This window comes from Falco punctatus (assembly GCF_963210335.1).
Source record: "Falco punctatus genome assembly, chromosome: 10".
Lineage (NCBI taxonomy): Eukaryota > Metazoa > Chordata > Aves > Falconiformes > Falconidae > Falco > Falco punctatus.
The window spans coordinates 26,238,711-26,256,603 of NC_137590.1; the positions used below are offsets into that span (position 1 = coordinate 26,238,711).

At 34.0% G+C, this 17,893-nt stretch overlaps 1 protein-coding gene across 1 annotated transcript in view; it reads right to left on the reverse strand.

Moving 5' to 3' along the window:
• Positions 1 to 17,893, reverse strand: part of CCDC73 (coiled-coil domain containing 73) — a 103,910-nt gene that overhangs the window by 42,249 nt on the left and 43,768 nt on the right. Inside the window, exons 5-8 of the mRNA XM_080405846.1 lie at positions 15,544 to 15,690; positions 4,402 to 4,473; positions 1,442 to 1,513; positions 604 to 639 (exon numbers count right to left, since the gene is read on the reverse strand). Of these exons, the coding sequence (XP_080261972.1) occupies positions 604 to 639; positions 1,442 to 1,513; positions 4,402 to 4,473; positions 15,544 to 15,675 (312 nt within the window). The 5' untranslated portion in view covers positions 15,676 to 15,690. The remainder of the gene's footprint in view (positions 1 to 603; positions 640 to 1,441; positions 1,514 to 4,401; positions 4,474 to 15,543; positions 15,691 to 17,893) is intronic.

Genomic DNA, 17,893 nt, shown 5'->3' on the forward strand with positions numbered 1-17,893 from the left:
AGACATTCATTGACTTCACTGTCTGAAACAGGCTCCTAGTGTATCAAATGCAAATCTTTTATTCAGAAGAGGAAGCAGGCACTCAGCTTGGCATAAAAATCTTATGTAGTTAAGAAAAATCCCATAAATTCATGCTTAAGTATATCTTACTTCAGTTTAGTTTGAGTTCCTTAGGAGATCAGCTCAGGTAAGTCAGTAAAATCCCTATTAAAATCTTCTTTTACTAAACCAGTTAAAATCGTTATTTTTCACTAGTTCGTGGAAAATGCTCATGATGATTTGTCCCAAACCCCCAAAACAAAGTAAATATTGCATAGCTTCAGTATAGAACTATCAAAGAACACTTTTACCGAAACTGATTTTTATCATAAGCAGATTTTAAAGTGACATTTCACAAGTAAAGTTCTGTAGAATATAAACAAAAACCCAAAAGTAATATAGGCTATAAGGAAATTTATTTTGCAAAGGCCATATTGAGAAAAATAATGCAATTGTAATATACTTAGTTTATACTTAGAACATATTTGATAAGAAAATTATAATGCCATATAAATTGTGTGCTTCATTGGATGACAAGTAACAAATAATTGTAATGCAGAGTACCTTTTCTTCCTCCATGGCAAAGATTCTTGCCTGTAACTTGATTGTCAGTAGCAAAAAAAAAAAAAAACAACAAACAAACAAAAAAAAAATCAACACTGCGCATGAGATTAATCTTATTCATGCAACTTGACAAGACAATACAGTTACATTACCCTGCATAGTGTACTTCCTGGAGTTTTTTTTCTTTAACTATAGCTACTGTAGAGTCACAAACAGCAACCTTGTAAATCACAAATTATTTTTTTCAGGAAGAAAAACCTGTTTAATTTCTTTTTTGTGTGTGATACGACTGTGATGCAGCATTAGTGAAAAATTCTTCATCACCGTATGCAACAGCTTCAGTTCCTATGACTGTTCCCTGCAAGTTCTTTCAGCATTCATATTTGCTGATTATATATTATAGAGAAAAAAACTCACAACCCCAATTTGAAAGACTGAAACACACTTTCAAATGTTGAACAGAATAAGTTATATGGCAGTTCTTTTACAATGGTTTATGAATCTAACCTTGAAGAGGACGTGCCAACTTAGAGATGGCGGGGGGGGGGGGGGGGGGGGGGCGGGAACCAAAACTGATTAAAAGAAGCATTATCTTCTCTAGGAATTTTTTGAAAAATAAAAATGAAAAATTCCTGAAAGCATGGCTTACTGAGAGGAACTGTCAAAATACAGGCTTTATACTGTGTCTGGAAGAAAGAGAAAGACCTGATTTCTTTGAGCTGTATATTCTAATATTGATATGCAACAAAAAAATATTTTAATACCAACTGATAACTTGCTATTATGCCATCATATTTTAAAATCTCATTGTCAAAGCGAGAAGGCCTTATTTTGCTACCTGTTTTTTAAAAGCTGCCATTGCTTCTTTGTTTTGTTGGTGCAACGTGTCTGTCTGATGCTGCAGAGTTTCCTGCTCATGTGAAATAACAATAACGTGTTTAGAATGTTATCTTACAGTAAACCATACACATAGTATTTCAAGAAGAAACCTGTTTCCTTGTCAAATATTTTTAGAAGGATGTGACTGATTAACAAACACTGAAGACTAAAGAGAGACATTTTTTAACTGGTAATCATCTTTTTGGTAGCAGCTTCTTTTTAATTCATAATGGGTAACAATCCCACATCTGGAATTCAGATTTTTTGTTGCTAAGACTTCTATAAACAGCTCTTACCAATCCTATCAACCCACAGAAGCAATCCAACACCCACTGCCATCTTAAGACAGCATCCTGACACAGTTTCAGGTAGTTATAATAGAATTTTAATTATATTAATTTTAATATCCATTAAAAAGTACAATCTCATTAAAAAGAACAATCTGTTATTCTGTTTTTAGTTAAATTATAGTCTTTTGACAAACTACATGAAAGCACTGAAGGAGGGCAGAAAAGACTAAGAATAAGGCAATAGTATAAGATTTTATAATCCTACTGCCTGCTTTACTCTTATCCACAAAAATAATAAACTGAGTTAAAGATGTACTATAGTTTTTATTTTTGTTATTATTTCATATCATAATCTCATTGACTAATAGTACATGCTGCAAGTTGGAAATCTTTAATAACTTTAAACATCGTGTTCCTATACAAGATAGGAAACCCTCCCTCCACAATTGAGGTGAAGTAATACAGAATATATGTTTGTAGTTCTAGATAATAAAAAAATATTAGGTAAAGGTAGTCAAGAGGCTCTGTCCTTGACCTGCTATATAAAAAATATACATAAGTGTTTAGCTAAGAAATATTAGTGTGAAGTAGAAAATGATTAAGTAATAACTGCACAAAAGTAAATATAAATTGAGACTATTAAAAAGAATGACTTGGAGAAAATAAATTGATCATTTATTTCACATGTATGAAGTCTGATTTTTTCTCCTGCCTTAATTGAGAGTTTTTCAGGCATAAAGGCTGTTCCAAAATTGCTACTTGCTCCAGTAAACTGGTGTTCCTTTCAAGTTCCACAAGTGGCAACGGTTGCCCTTTGATACAAGACAAGAATCTGTGGAGGTAAGGTGTTTTGCATTCATGTACATACTCAATTAATTGCAAGATAGGTAGTGAAACTTTTGACTTTGGAACAGGCTGTTCAGGAGGTGGTGGAATTGCCATCCCTGGAAATGTTTAAAAAAATGTGTCAATGCAGTGCTTAGGGACATGGCTTAGTGGTGGACTTGGCAGTCCTGGGTTAATGGTTGGACTTGATGATCTTAAAGGTTTTTTCCAACCTGAATGATGCTATTCTGTTTGGCCTACTCTAGCATATCGTGGTTTTTTGGTGGTTTGTGTTTTGGGTTTTTTTGGGTTTTTTTTTTGCAAGAGCAGCTACAGTATTCATAAAATGTAGACAAAGATTTGCTTTGAAATTGTCATATTAAATCAGAAACTTGGCTCAAGTCATGTCTTTATTTTAAACTAGTTTGCTAAATTTAAGGTAAAATAAAATATATACTGAATCACGGAAGTGTTGACTGAAAGGGATACTTGAAGGAAAAAATAGAGCAGAACCTTTAATAAGCCACAGGAAGCTTATTGAACTCCTATTGAGGTCAATATGATTCTGCATTCAGAAGCCATCAGGTCACAAATTCAATTTAAATGTCATACTTAATGTTTCATCTTACTGGAATCTCCAGAATTAGAAACTTGTATTAGCTTGTTGCTTTGAAGTTCCAGAGCTCACATGAAGTTCCTAAAACCTACAACTCATTGTTTGCATCAGTTTTGCCATGTGCCAATGTTAAATGCAAAGTGAAGAAAAAAAATGAGAGTTCACCTAATGCCTGTAAGTCCCATCTTTTTACTAACAGTAAATTAAATTGCTATTAAGGTCTCAGAATGAATGGAAATCATCCCTTTTGAACCCAGATTATTAAGAACTGTGATGCTAGGTTAAGAAAAGCAAAGAAGGGTTACAAATTGAAAGCACTGTTGCTTTTACAAATATAAAATGTTTCCTGTTTCTGTGTGCACATATATATCTTTCAGGAAAAAAAAGCACAGTTAGGATTATTAATTTAAGATGGTTAGGATGAACTTCAAGATGAAATAGTCTTCCTCTACTACTAAGATGTTAAATATCCTTGGATCAAGGATAGAGCTGAAATTATTGTTTTTTCTGTGATCGTAAAATATACAGAGTGAAGCCTTTTATCTTGTGACCTAGTGTCAAGGGTCATAGGTTTGATTGTATTAGAGAAGGGAATGGATTTCCTATGAAAGCATAACCTCAGGAGCCCTAACACTAAGAAGAATGTTAGACTTATTTCACTGAAAATTTCACTGTGAGCATTTAAAAGCTGACAAACCACTTTTGAATATGTCTAATGTCTAAGTTTCTGTTTAAAATAATTTTTTGGAAAAACTGTCACTTCCAAAACATTGCAAGTGAAGCAGTCTGTACAACTGCACTGGAACTTGCACTTGCCAAAGCTAAGCATAATACAAGAGAAGCTGCTGCGTAGTTCCCCCCTCCCTAACATGTCAACATGCCTCATGTTAAGCTAAATGTCTTATTGCTTCAATATTTACATCCCATTTGACTGGAGATTTCCAGTCATGCCAAATATTAGGACGGTTCTCTATCGTTAATCAAATTTCTAGGTTGGGCACAAGCCAAATAAATATAAAAGCTATAGAATTTCATGGCTGGACAATAAACTATTGGCTACCACATTCTACTATTAGAAATGACAACAGCCTTTAAAAAGGGGAATTGCACTAAATCACAACCCATATTATTATTATATTAAGATTAAATCCCAGCAGTCAAAACACAAAAACCATGTAGGAAAGTTACCTTCTGCCATTCAAGTTCCTGTTTCTCTACAACAATTTTACTTATTTGATCTTCATAATTAATCTGCGTTTCCTAGTTAAAAAACAAAGAAACAAATTTACATAAAACAGTACCTGCAAACTGAACACCAGCGTAATCTGTGTATTCATATTCTTCTTCCTTTACAGTCCAGTACATACAACAGCATGTGCCTACACACAACACAGCAAAAAAGGGCACAAAAGTTCTCTGGATGTGGCAAAACAGGAGATGAGTTTAGCTGTTCTAGCCAGAAAATTTGCAGAATAACCAATTTAGATTGAAGTGCATAGCAGAGGATTAGGAGCTAGGATTACAGCTCTCAATTATCAGGAATAGTTCCCTCTTCATACATATTTTCCTATGCATCTTACAACAAAACCAGGCACCAGGGGAATAAACCAGATGACTTCACTGCTAAAAACTTACTGAATATTCTGATGAACAGAGTCAAAATACTGAGATGAACAGAAACTCAGCAAGCTGCAAGAAGTGCTTAAAGAAACAAGTGTAGTCAATGATACAGATAATCATGGTTAATAAGTCAGAATCTTTGGGACATCTTAATTATTCAACTCAAAGCATTTGAATCTTTATTCTTTTTGATGTCTCCCAGGGAAAACGAAAAGTTTGTGTCAGCAATTACTTCTGTTATGGAAAAAGTGAAATATTTATCATAACCTTCTTTGCCAAGAAGCCTCCGGACCTACCAGATGAAAGTAAGAAGAGAAGTCATGGATAATCAGCACTTTCTGATAATATGAACTACCAGAAAAAAAATCTAAGAACATAATTAAAGTCTGAGGTTTCAGTCACAATCCAGAAGACATACTAGTAACAGAAAGGTGCATTAGATCTCTTGTTCTTGGCAGAAGCACTTTGTTCAAGAATCAAACTACTACTCTGATAATCAGTAAGACTTATGTGCTGACAACCACAGTTACCAAAAATTTACAGGAATTTCCCTGAAACATTCTGATAATAAAGTCAAATTTTCCTAACTGGAATCAGCTTTCCTTTTGAGCCTAATTCTTATGGGCACTGGCCTTCCTTTACAAATACAATACTCAAAAAAGGAAGAACAGGTTTCCCTATCAAACAGTTAGGACTTCTTGTTAGAACAGTATTTTAGGCTTTTGATGCGTATCGTAAGCAATTCACCACTGTCCTGTTATTGTATACAGTCAAAATAATGAATATCCTTTGAAGACCCAGAGACCTACACTGATGTGTTGCTCTGAGCTTCAAAAGGCAAATCTCCCACCTTTTTCTCTGCACACTGATGATCACCTTGAAAATGTGACTACATTAAAGTAAGATGATTTCTCTTTGATGGATTGGTGCGCTAGTAATATTTATTGAGGTCTTGTGTTGGACACACTCCAACAAAGGCCAAGCTGACTGTGAGGGTAAAAGAGTACTCCCAATTCTTGAACCCCAATACTTGAACTATTCTCTGAATTACTGTATTTATATATTATGTGTACATTAACTTTTTTTTAGTTTATCTTCCCCATTTCAGTTTAAAACCTGCATTCTAAAGTGAGCAAAATGAAGTGGCTATAATCCTCAGGGAAAGTGACAACTCAAAGCCATTTATGGATCTCTCTAGTAAAAAAATCTAAAAGCAGGCCTGAAAAAAGATTATTCTCTTGATACAGGGTTTTAAGTAAAATTTTACTGAATTGGAATACCATGAATATTACTTACCATAAGGGAGAGGAGGGAAATAAAATAAAATAAAGTAAATGAAATCACCTCTGGATAAAGCAATAAATTTTCTGAAACACTGAAATAGCAAACTAAGTTCTTCCTCCCCTCCTTCCACAACCAAGCAGATAATGCAAATGTTTTGCTACAAAGAATAAAGTATGCTGCATCTTTAAGAAATGCAATTATTTACTAAACCCAGTACAAATCAGGGTTCCAAATTTTTGATACAAGGATATTTACAATTCTTTGATAATCTGTGCAAAACTGTTTTTAAAAAAAAGATTTTTCAACCTTTTCTCATTTAGTATTACATTGCATCCATAGCCCCACTGTACTATCAATAGAAACAAAATGGCAAAATATGTCCCAAGGTGATTTAAAATAGGTTTTTGACATTGACATCCTTTATAGGTTTTAGGGTCAAAACTGACTTCCTTAATTAACAGGCAGTTTACAGGAACACATGTGGATAGAAATAACACACACTTCTATCCACAAGAGGCTACTCCTAAGCATTTCAAGAGTTACTTGCAGGATCTAAAAATATGCCTCACTCACGTGAATTTTACATATAAAATGCTGAATATACTTGTAAATTAAAATTTGGCTCACAGAACAGAAAAGTTCTTTAGGTTTTGCTTCTCTGATATGTACCAATAGAATATAGATGGAGAAGAGACCTGAAGATTTCATATGCCTCATGGGAAAAAAATAAAATAAATAAAAATTAAGATAATTGAAAAGATTATCAATGCTCCCCAGTTCTGCCTTAACAAATAGTACTCCAGAGTTGCAATGAATTTGTTTTCCGATACTAATCTATAAGTACTGAAAGAAAATATATCCCCTTGCGCTCCCTGGAGTGATAAAAACAAATGAGGCTGACTTACAGCTTCTTACAAAGTGTAATCTTAAGCAATTTATGTCATTAAGCAACAAATGCTATTAAAATGATATATTATTAGCAAAAGCCTTGTTCAAAATGGTAAGAAGTTAAGTAAGATTATGAAATCTGACCCCTAAACACGCGGTATAAATTATTGCTACACTAATCAAAACACACTGTGGTAGTATTCTTCCCAAACTCCGGAGTATATATTTGTACCACTCCCCTGTGCAGACACTAGCATATGTATAGTGTATTTCAGAGACAAAACCAGAATTTTGATCCAGTGCACAACTCAAGACAGAGAAGGAGGTGGCCAGTTATTCCCTGGATCAGATCTGGAGAATTGAAGAATCTGTACTAGTGCAACAGAAGCAACAGTAACATGCTGCTGGAGATGTAGCATGGATTTAGATCAACATGATGGACAGTAAAACTGCCCCCAGCATACCTGAAGTGCCTGAATAATTTATTCCTAATATACCTTTTCATAACATGCTAATTTTTCAAGTATATATTTTAAAAACATGCAAACTACTTACACCAATTACTGCATTTCTTCAGCTTCTATGCATACAACCGTCTCTTCTTTGTAAACTCATCTAGTTTAGTTTATTTGTTATAAGCCAGAAGCTCAAGTTTAGAACCTTTACAAAATAATCTTTAAACTGCAACTAGCATCAGAAAAGAAATACAGCGCTGAAGGTAAAGTGGTAAACAGAGATAAAAAGCTTAAGATACGCACTGTGATTCTGACCTCACTAAAAATTATGGCAAATATATCACTGCTTTCAATAGTTGTTGGAGATCAACAAGTATCTACCTATATTAAGCTTATCACGAAATAAAGGGAAAGGAATAATGTTTTTAAAAGAAACAACATAGTGGATACTACCATTACAAATTCTTGACAAAAGAAAACCTCAATCCAAGTAGACTGGGCTTACTGAAAAACAGCAGTTACCTAAATGAAACCAAGCCTTTATATGAAAAAAGCAGTAATTTTAGTACAAAACAAGAAAAATACTTTATAGACAATGGAACTGGCAGACTATTTGTAATCAATTGTAAAATATGTAAGTATTTTAAATCCTAATGAGGACACTGAAAAGAAAATACTCAGAGAAACACATTTTTGTGCAGATATGTGTTTTAAAACTTTACAACTGTTCTAAGAAACAGCATGAAAAAATATGACATTTATAATAGTTAATTCCCGTATCCATACCAGCACTTTGCATTTAGCTAGATAAATACAATAATACAAGTTTGAAAACTGCATTAATTTCCATTTTAAGTGAACCTTTGCTTGAATACTAAAGAGGGTAAGATCCAAAGTTCTAAGTGAACAACACTCTTCCAACGTACTCTCAAATTATAAAGAAAAATCTGGAAGCTGTCAAAAATGTGTACATATGTAACTACCATTAAAAAAATAAACACCATAAATACTTAAATTGAGAATGAAAATTAATGATAAAAATGTTCTCATGTGAAATTGCTAACAATTATAAGCCTTATGCATAATTTTTACTTCTTTCAAAGGACATTTATAGTTTACCCATTTTGAATTGAAAGCTTTTAAAACTTGCGTGAAGCACTTTTTTTTTTTTTTTAGAAGTTCCACCAGCTGTTATAATAAGACAAAAACATTTTTTGTTATACTTGGGAGAATTATATTGTCTATAACTTTGAAGAGGTATCAAAAAACCCACAAAACCTTAAAAGTGTTCATTTTTTATTAGATGCCTTAGGACTACATGGATTTAAGTGTTTTTATAAAAAAGACTACCATAACAATAAAAGAGGAGTAATTTGATGGTTTATTTACTCGTTATAACCTTTAGAAAGTGTCAAGCCTTCTTTAAAGTGTTTGCTTCAGGCTGTAGTTTTACAAGATGCGCTGTGGATTGGTCAAGCCCCCTCGATTCTTGACCCTGAACAGATTTAGGAACAGAGTACAGCTGGCTCATGTCCAGGCAGCCAAAACTGCTGCTAGGTACTTTTATTATCTTTTTTGAACTCATAATCTACCTCCTACAAAATTGCACATCCTATTTCTCATGCAGGTCAATCAAATAGTACCCATAGAAACTACAGTTTCTGATTGCTTTGTACCATAATTAGAATACCTTTCATGAACTAAATTCAGTACAACTCTTAGTAGACTGCATTGATATCCTTCTTAGGTTTTGTTCCCAAGACAAATGTGAAAGGGAGAAAAAAATATTTATAACAGCTTTATTCTAACTTTAGTTTCTGATAAAACATTTTTGGATCTTAATAGTTATGACAATTAACCAAAAACCTTTAGTAACCACATATTTGGAACTTATGCTCAAAAAATTTCCTTTTTCAGAAGCAGAGAAACAGAAATGTATACCAACTGCCTTTTTTCCTTTGGAAATCTTTCACTGATCTATCCTTGATTCCACTGCATAGGCTGCAATTGCTCTATGTTTAAATAAGGCTCATCTATTGAAATACATTCCTTTAAATGCTTGCATTGTTACTTATAGTGCTCTTCTCTCCAACTTCAAGTAATCAGTTCCTAATCAAAAGCCATATTATTTGCTAACACAGAAATTATAAGCTAACACACTGCTTACTGACTTGAATAACAATGTGGTGTATATCACAGATATGAGATCCATAAACTTCAATACTGTTTGTTCTTTTATATCCACATACTTACTTTTTTAATATTCAGATTTCCTTGTTTCCACCATTTTGCTTAAAAGTACCCGAATTTACACTTAGGCAGAAAATCCAGCTATAAGACTTGAGACTTCTTGTTCTGTTTCCCTGCAGCCTGTGTTAATGGTGTCCTGTTTGCCAACTTCTAGGTAATAAACAAAGCCACCCACATTTCTATTCTATTTTATCATTGTTTCTCCCCCCCCTTAATTTCCTCTTTTTACTCTGTCCTTTAAGAAAATCAGATCAAGCTATTCACCATTTTTATTGTTTGTTAGCAGTTAGAATTGTTCATTGCAATAAACCTCACCAAAATCTTTTATTTCCCTAGCATACCCTTTATTTCTAGAAAATATTTCTGCCATACTTTCTAAAATGGTAGTTGCCCTTCTCACAAATAGAAATTTAAAAAGGCAGTATTGAAACATTTCTTTCTTCTATGATTCTATAGTTATCCTATGCAAAAGCCTGAAAATAACTTAAACTTAAGCTCTTTTTAACAAACAAGCAAACAAAAAAATCTTTATTTATGCATTAGTTTCATTCAATCTCATGTTTGTGGTCACTGTAGATTGTTTCCACAAAGCTGCCTATATAGCTACAGCAGATGCCTCAGGTGCCCTTCTTAACTTTTTGCTATTCCACACATCTGAAGGTGGTTCTTCTCTTGCAGAATATGCCTCCAACAAGGTTTAGCTTTAGGTATATCATAGTTTTTCTGGGTTTTTTTCAGGTCTAGATATAGCACAACCAATATGACCATCATGATCATAACTGGCACGTCCACCAGTATTGTAATACCACTAATAACTCAAATTTAGTCTTTTTTTTTTTGCTCCTTCTGATAAGTAAGTTTATGGTTTCATCAGCTTTCTCCATTTAATATCTCAAAAAGCAATTTGCCTTCTGAGCCCCAATGGCACTTCCAAATACTATAACCTCATACTGAAACTTTCAATTTTCATCTCAGTACTGAACTCCACTTGCCCTCTTACCTGTGAAACACTGCCAAAGAGATGAGTTAGCTCCGCACAGTTATGTATGTCTCTTCCATTCTGAAACAGACTACGTCAGGTACCCTGAGCTACAATGCACTGTAAGGTACTACACTATGCAGTGCAAAACCCTGCACAGTTGACAGAAAGAAGTAGTTTATTTTAGGAATGGGAGAGAGCAGTTAAGGGTGATCAAAACTCCCTCATGTCCTCCCTCTAAGAAAAAGCAGAAATTAGCCACTCTGACAAAGAACTTGGATTCAAATAGCCAAAGCCACAGCAAACAGAGTAAGAGGAATTGATGTAAACTTGCTCACATCTATCGGAAAGGAGGAGCACATACAGCTCTGCAGCACTACACAGAGCTAAAGTTTCTGAGAACAGCAACCAGAAAAAACTCAGGGTGAGATGTGAGAACCTTAATGTCTGCATCATGACAACCTACATTATTCAGGAATTGTCTCTTTTAGGAAATAAGTAAGAAAATATCCTTCTGATATTTTCTTTCTCAATGATGGCTTACTGGCCATCAGCATGAAAGTGGGTAAACACAGAAACGAGGTCTAATTTATATCAAAACAGAAAGCAGAACAGAAGACAGAAAGGGACAGAAACTAGGAAAAACAGGGAAAAGGAAGAGGGGGAAAGCATTAGAGGCAGGGAAGAAGACTAAAGCCAATAACAGCAAAATGATAGGACCAACTAGCCTTTAAAAAAATATTCCTGTCCACAACATGGAACTGATTCCAGAAGACTCAAGACCTCGCAGTCTTGTGCTGTGAGAACAGATATGAAATTGCTGTGAGCACAGGTAGGAAATTCCCTGGCAAATCAGATATTGCACCCCCAGTTTCAGTGGCTGATCCTCATACCACCTGCTACATCAACATACTCCTTTGGCTCAAGCAAGGGAGAAGTTTTACGTAGTGCTTGACAGTAAATAGTAGGATGATAATTACCAATAACAAGTCAATACAGCTTCACTTTACAAAATCTGGTGTGTGTGTGTGTGTTTTCCAGGATTGTAAAAGGAAATATTTAAAGATTCTTATATTAAAATATTTATTTGAACATAGAACATGTTCTTATGGGTAAACTCAATGCCCTCTGCAACTCCAATGTTCTTTAATACAACATAAGTTTCTTTTATAGTAAAGAGAAATTAACTTGTGAGAAAATTTGAAAGCTGGAAAAAAACAGTTTCTTAGAAAGTATTTTAGTTAAAAGGGTAAGCACTATCAAGTTATAGATATAACATAACTGCCCAAAGAGAAAAGAGCACAATTTATTATTTGTAATTTTTACTAAACAGATGGGCATCAAATCTAATAAACTCAAGGCACAAATGACAGACTCTACAGTAATAGCCAGACTTTGTGATAAACCAGTTAACACCAGAAAGAGCCTCAAAAGGTGCTTGTTTTCAGGTATGGAAACAGGTCACTGAAATTTATGCTTGGCATCAAAGAAAAACATCAGTAAAACTTTAAAAATCATCACAAAGATTTATCTTTCTTGTGTTCACTTAATCAACACCTACAGTGCTTCAGCTACTACTGAAAACACCCATATCCTCGGATATTAGAACATATTGCTATCGAAGTAATGAAGAATTTTCTTGATTTCTTATGTTTACATGCTTTTCTGGCTAAGGATGGGTTTTTGTGTCTAGGACAAGAAAAAAAATCCAATACAATATATGTGCTTTCTTGTCCTTGTAAACATTATCCTTATATCTAGTATTAGTTGTCCTATATGCATTGTACTCCAGAAAGCATTAAAGACTTCCAATTTGACGCACTATGTCACAACTTTATGCTCTCAAAGTTGATTATATTTACCTCTTACGAAAAGGATCATCTCTTATCACTCAACAACTGAACTCAGCTGATTACAGAGCAAGGCTGGCAGACTTTGTAACAAAATGACTGGGATATCCACCACAAAAGAATCACTGGGCTGACTGGTGCTTGCGGAGTGGGAAAGCTAAACTGGCAAAAACCCAGCACATTCAAACTACTGGAGTGTTAAGTAATTCCTTCGGATAGGGGGAAAGTAATACCATTTTCTGTAGCTTTTAATTACATACACATTCATATTAAGTCAATTCATAATAAAAACAAAGACCCTGTGAACAGCCAAAGGAATAAAGTGAAGTTGTATCAAGTATACTAATGTAAGCAACACATTCTCCAGAATAAACATGCACAGCTACCATTAATTGGGTTTTAATCTATAAAATAGTAGAGCAGTTACTTATTATGAGCAATTCCTCTAAATTATTTTTATTTTAATGACAGCTATATGTTTAACAAAGAAAAGTGAAAAGCAGATAGATGCTTTGAAGTAACTCAATGTATTTATGTAAATAAGCATATTCAGAAAAATGAAATTTCTATTTTAAAATAGTATCTTACGGTATCAAGTATGGATTGTATAAAGTCTCTCAAAATATTTTAATATTTTATTGCTTTAGGGAGTTTAATCTTTATCTGTCTAGCTTCACACAGATAATTTCATCTGCAGATTTATTTTTGTTAATTTGAATTTATACTGCAGCACAACCATTTATTAAATTCAAAATACATGATAGTTCCTGTCCTGAAGAGACTCTTGTCTAAGTGACAGGCAAGACCAACAACAGGAAGAAAAACAGAAGCAAACAGAGGTAAAATATCTCATCTAAGGTCAAGCCACAGATCAAAGGCAAATTTGAGAGTAAAATCCACTATAAGGCTATACAGCCTCCATTAGCCTACCAGTCTACTGTGAGCCTCACAAGCAACTTGGAAAGGATGTTGCAAAAGTAGTAAGAAACTAGCAGAACTTTAACTTTTTCTGCACTTTCTTATGCAGCAGATGACACAGTTTAAGTATGTTTCATGTCCATAGAAAAATTACTGTGGTGCAAGACAAGCACTATAATTCTCTTGAGGTAGTGCTATATTTTTCTCAGGGCTGATTATAAATTTACAGAATCACCTCATGTTGTTGAATTTGTAAGAAACAGCTAAAATCAGGAGATGATTTTGTAGTTTGGTGGATTTTGTTGTGTTGGTTTGGGTTTTTGTTTGGTTTTGTTGTTGTGTTTTGGTTTTTTTTTTTAGGAAAAACATCCATACAGAGTTGCATGGCCATGTTATTCTATAACCCTTGCTTGTTCAAAATATTAATGTTTCATATTCCAAATTCAAACATACTAAGCAAGCAGCCCTGAACTGATTGTTGAAGCAAAGCAAATAACAGAAATGCATTCAGGCATACTTTAAGATTCCAAACTGACTAGCTGTAAAATGCTTAACTTTTTTTTTTTAAAAATTAAATTTCTAACTACAAAAGGTAAAAATATATATATACACTTTTTTTTTTTTTTTTTTTTAGGGTGAAGGAAGGCACAGAAGTCTTAGAAGTTTAGGGCCATATGTCCTAACTATGGAACTGGCTCTTGGCATTAGCAATTTTAAAACTAGAAATACCTATAAGCCAAAAAATTGCTCATCTTCCTGAGGTAACCTTTTCTAAAATCACAGTTGCTTACTCTTGTTGTATAGCAGACACAAAACAGACAAACAAACCCAAAAAATCCCAAAAAATGAAAATCCATGGCACTCTATCAACATTTTAAGCTCTGAACAAGTGCATTAAAAATGTAAAGTTATCAATGTAAATGGAACACTGCTAACAAATCTTGTAAGGAAAAGTACACTCCAATTATAATTATAAAAGTTAAATTTTTCAGTCTTTAAATACAAAAATAGTTAGACTAGAATAAACACTACTATGGTTACAAAAGTCTAGAGATCAGACCATGGTGAATTTCAACAACACTGCATCAAGAAAGTAGGATCATGCAGCTTTTTTCTTGGATTTTTTTTTTTATTATTTTATGGTTTTTAAAGAGAAGACTATACATTTAACTTAGATCAAAATAAGCATAAATCAAGCATGTCATTAATATTAACATTTTAAAAGTAATAACGCCCATCTTTTGAACAGGTCAAATTCATCAAGTGCAGAAAGACATACTTTAGGTCTTTCAAAAAAAACCACAAAAACCCAACAGCTCAGAAACACTAAGGGGAGAAATAGAAATAGATTTTCACATACATACAACTGAAAAGGTAACTACAGAAAAATATAACTGAAAAAGTAGTCACAGAAAATATAGATGCTTTCAACAGTGCAGCAAAAATTTTACTTTAGCACTACAAGATGATACAACTCATATTTCAAAAAACAAAATGCCCCCATCCTCCAACACTCAGTATGCTATTATTTTAGGGCTCTAGCTTAATAGTTTAGCAACTTAAAAATGGTGAAATAAAGTGGATTTGGTTATCACAGCAGCTTTTTGCCCTTTTAGGTAATTCTGAAAAGCACAACCAAACAGACAAAAGTAAGTCAAAATCACTGCTCTTCTGGCAAATGGTAAATCAGTCTATGAAATGACAGACTTAGGGACTTGGCAATGACTTGGATTCTCCTTCTTTCCTTTTCATATCAAAGACTGCTTTTAAAGAGAAGAACTACAATGAAATAAATACAAAAACTTAATGCAGATAATTTTTGTCAATAGCCTAGCAATCAACTGTAGCAGCTTCGTACATTATTACAGGAAAGCCAAATTCATTCCCATACGGCCCTGTTGTCTTTGTGCTGTCTACAAAGAAATTTTTAATACAGATACTGCTTAAACCCATGGTATTTTTAAACAAAATCCTGGTTGCTGAATTAGTATAAAATACAGCATGAAGTTTACCCACACTTATGCAGCATTTTCTATGATTGCAATTAAGACAATGAAACACTAAAAAACAATATAAACACATTTACCCTTCTTATGCGTAGTTCTTCTATTGCCTCCAATAAACTTGTTTTAAAGTCTAACAGTCTAATGGAAAGTAATGTTTCTGATGGACTTTGAAGAGTAGAGTCAAGTGCCTGTGTTTCAACGTCTTCATCCATTCTTCAAAATGGTTTCTGCAAAACAAAAATGTGTATTTCATCTCCATTTTTTCTTTAAGAGAATATTCAAACTGCAAAGCTTGCAAATATAGAAGCACATTCTTTTTGCAAAGTTACAGCCATTATGCAATTAACAATATTTTCATTTTAAATTAGCATGCAATATCATAAAAGAAAACAGTGAATCATTACTTCACCACATCAGTTTGGTTTTCCTCTTTATTTTTGGTTTGGTTTTAGTTTTAAACAAAGACTGCAAGGACCATGAGAAACAAAGTAGTATGGGTTTTTTTTTCAGAACTACTGCTCTGTGCTGGCATAAGGTACTGCAACTAACACATCAGGCCATGAAAAAGTAACTACCTATCTTAAAGATTTCAAAAATCACAAGACGGGCTCAATTTTAAGGAAAACCTTCAGATTGGCTTGATATTATGAACCAAAGGTAATATTTGCAGTTTCTGCTTCTGAATTTTAACAAGAAAACTTTTTGGTTCTCGTCCCACAAGATCAAGTATCAAAATGTTGTACTTCAAGCTAGCTACATCAACTGTTGTCAAGCAAGGAGTTACACTAACATAAGACCCATGTGTCTCTGTAGGGACAAAGCATGTTTGTAAGTGTCATCAGAGACAACTACAACACTTAGCATTTGACTTACAAAAAGATGTACAACTGTTTCAGCTGTACTTCCCAGATTATATTTTTTTAATACTCGAGCCTGCATTTCCACCAGTCCACTAGCAAACATAATGCTACCTCTTCCCAGAGACACCCCATGTGTGTTGCTGGACTAAGAATTAAAGAGGTAGGGGGGTAGAGCACAGGAGCTATGACTGATCTGGCTGTTTCCACAGAACCCTTAGGAAGGAATTCCTGCAGGAAGAACAGAGACCTGGTCTGTATCACGGGGCCATAACAACTACAAATCAGGGCTCACCACTTTTTCTGCTGTTGTCTAAATAAAACCCTAGTATAGATCAAATTTAAGCTGCTTGGTCATGGATAACAGATTGATTCCCTGCTTAGTTGCCCCACCACAAAAGTTAATTTTAAGTTAATAAAATAATGGTTTTGCTAAAAACAGAAAAATCAGGTTCATTTTTGTCTTCCATTTTAAAACACATGACTCATACTGAACTGTTCAAAATGAAATATTTATGTAAGTTCTTTTGTCAGTGTCAAAATGTGTATGTTTGAAGAACTTCTGAAGAGGCAGCAAATAAACTGCAAATAAGAACCATGTACAAACAGTTACCACTTCAGGCAACAAATCTGTTGTGTCAACGTGCCAACACAAATCAGGCATTGTGCAGCCAATCTGCATGCGTTTTAGACACAGTTTAGTCCTAGGTTGTTTGTTGTGGTTTGGTGGTTGATTTTTATTTTTGCCTTTCTTTTTTTTAAATAAAGTAAATCACTATGATAAAAAAAATACTGCTTTTTGTTTAGCCAAAGAATTTAGAATTGATGAAGTCAGACCCTCCCAAAAGCACATTAAAACATTTGGGTTTGTTGGGGTTTTTTTGTTTCTTTCACCCAAGTTTTCAAAATTGTTTCCTTACTAATAAATATTGTACCACTAATTCATGAAGCACTGCTACAAACAAAACTTTTGGTATGGTATCAAGTATTGGGAGATGATCATAGCTACAAAACTAATAAAACTGCTAATATGCAAATAGATTAGGCTCAGAGCCATTTGATTTCACTTTTAATCATGCTGTATTTAGATGTGAATGGTAAGATTTTACAAATATCATGTTAAGACATGATGCATACTAATTCTATTGCTATGAGCTGACATTACAGGTTCAGAGTTGAGGGATTCTACAGAGGTGAATTTCTTTCTACAAGACAGCACCGTTACCAAATGGAGAATCCTGATAGTCTGTGGTAATGGTGGGGCAGACAGGGGATGGGAGAAGAGTGCTTGTGAAAAAGTTGACACAGATAAAGATGGCCTAACTCAGGTATTCATCCTACAAAAGTAAGTGCACTTGAAGAAGTGCATGTCAGTTATGAAATAATTTCTATTCAAGTCAACCAGTAGAAGAATGTGTATTAACCGATACACAGTGGGGCTTGTGATTTTCTCTCCCATCATAGAAGCAATCTGAGAATGATTTTCTCAGGGTGATATTTTCAAACCAACACTATACTCTTAGGATTGGAAGAAAACGGGCCTCAGGCATCCATGGGCTTTCTCTCAGCTCAC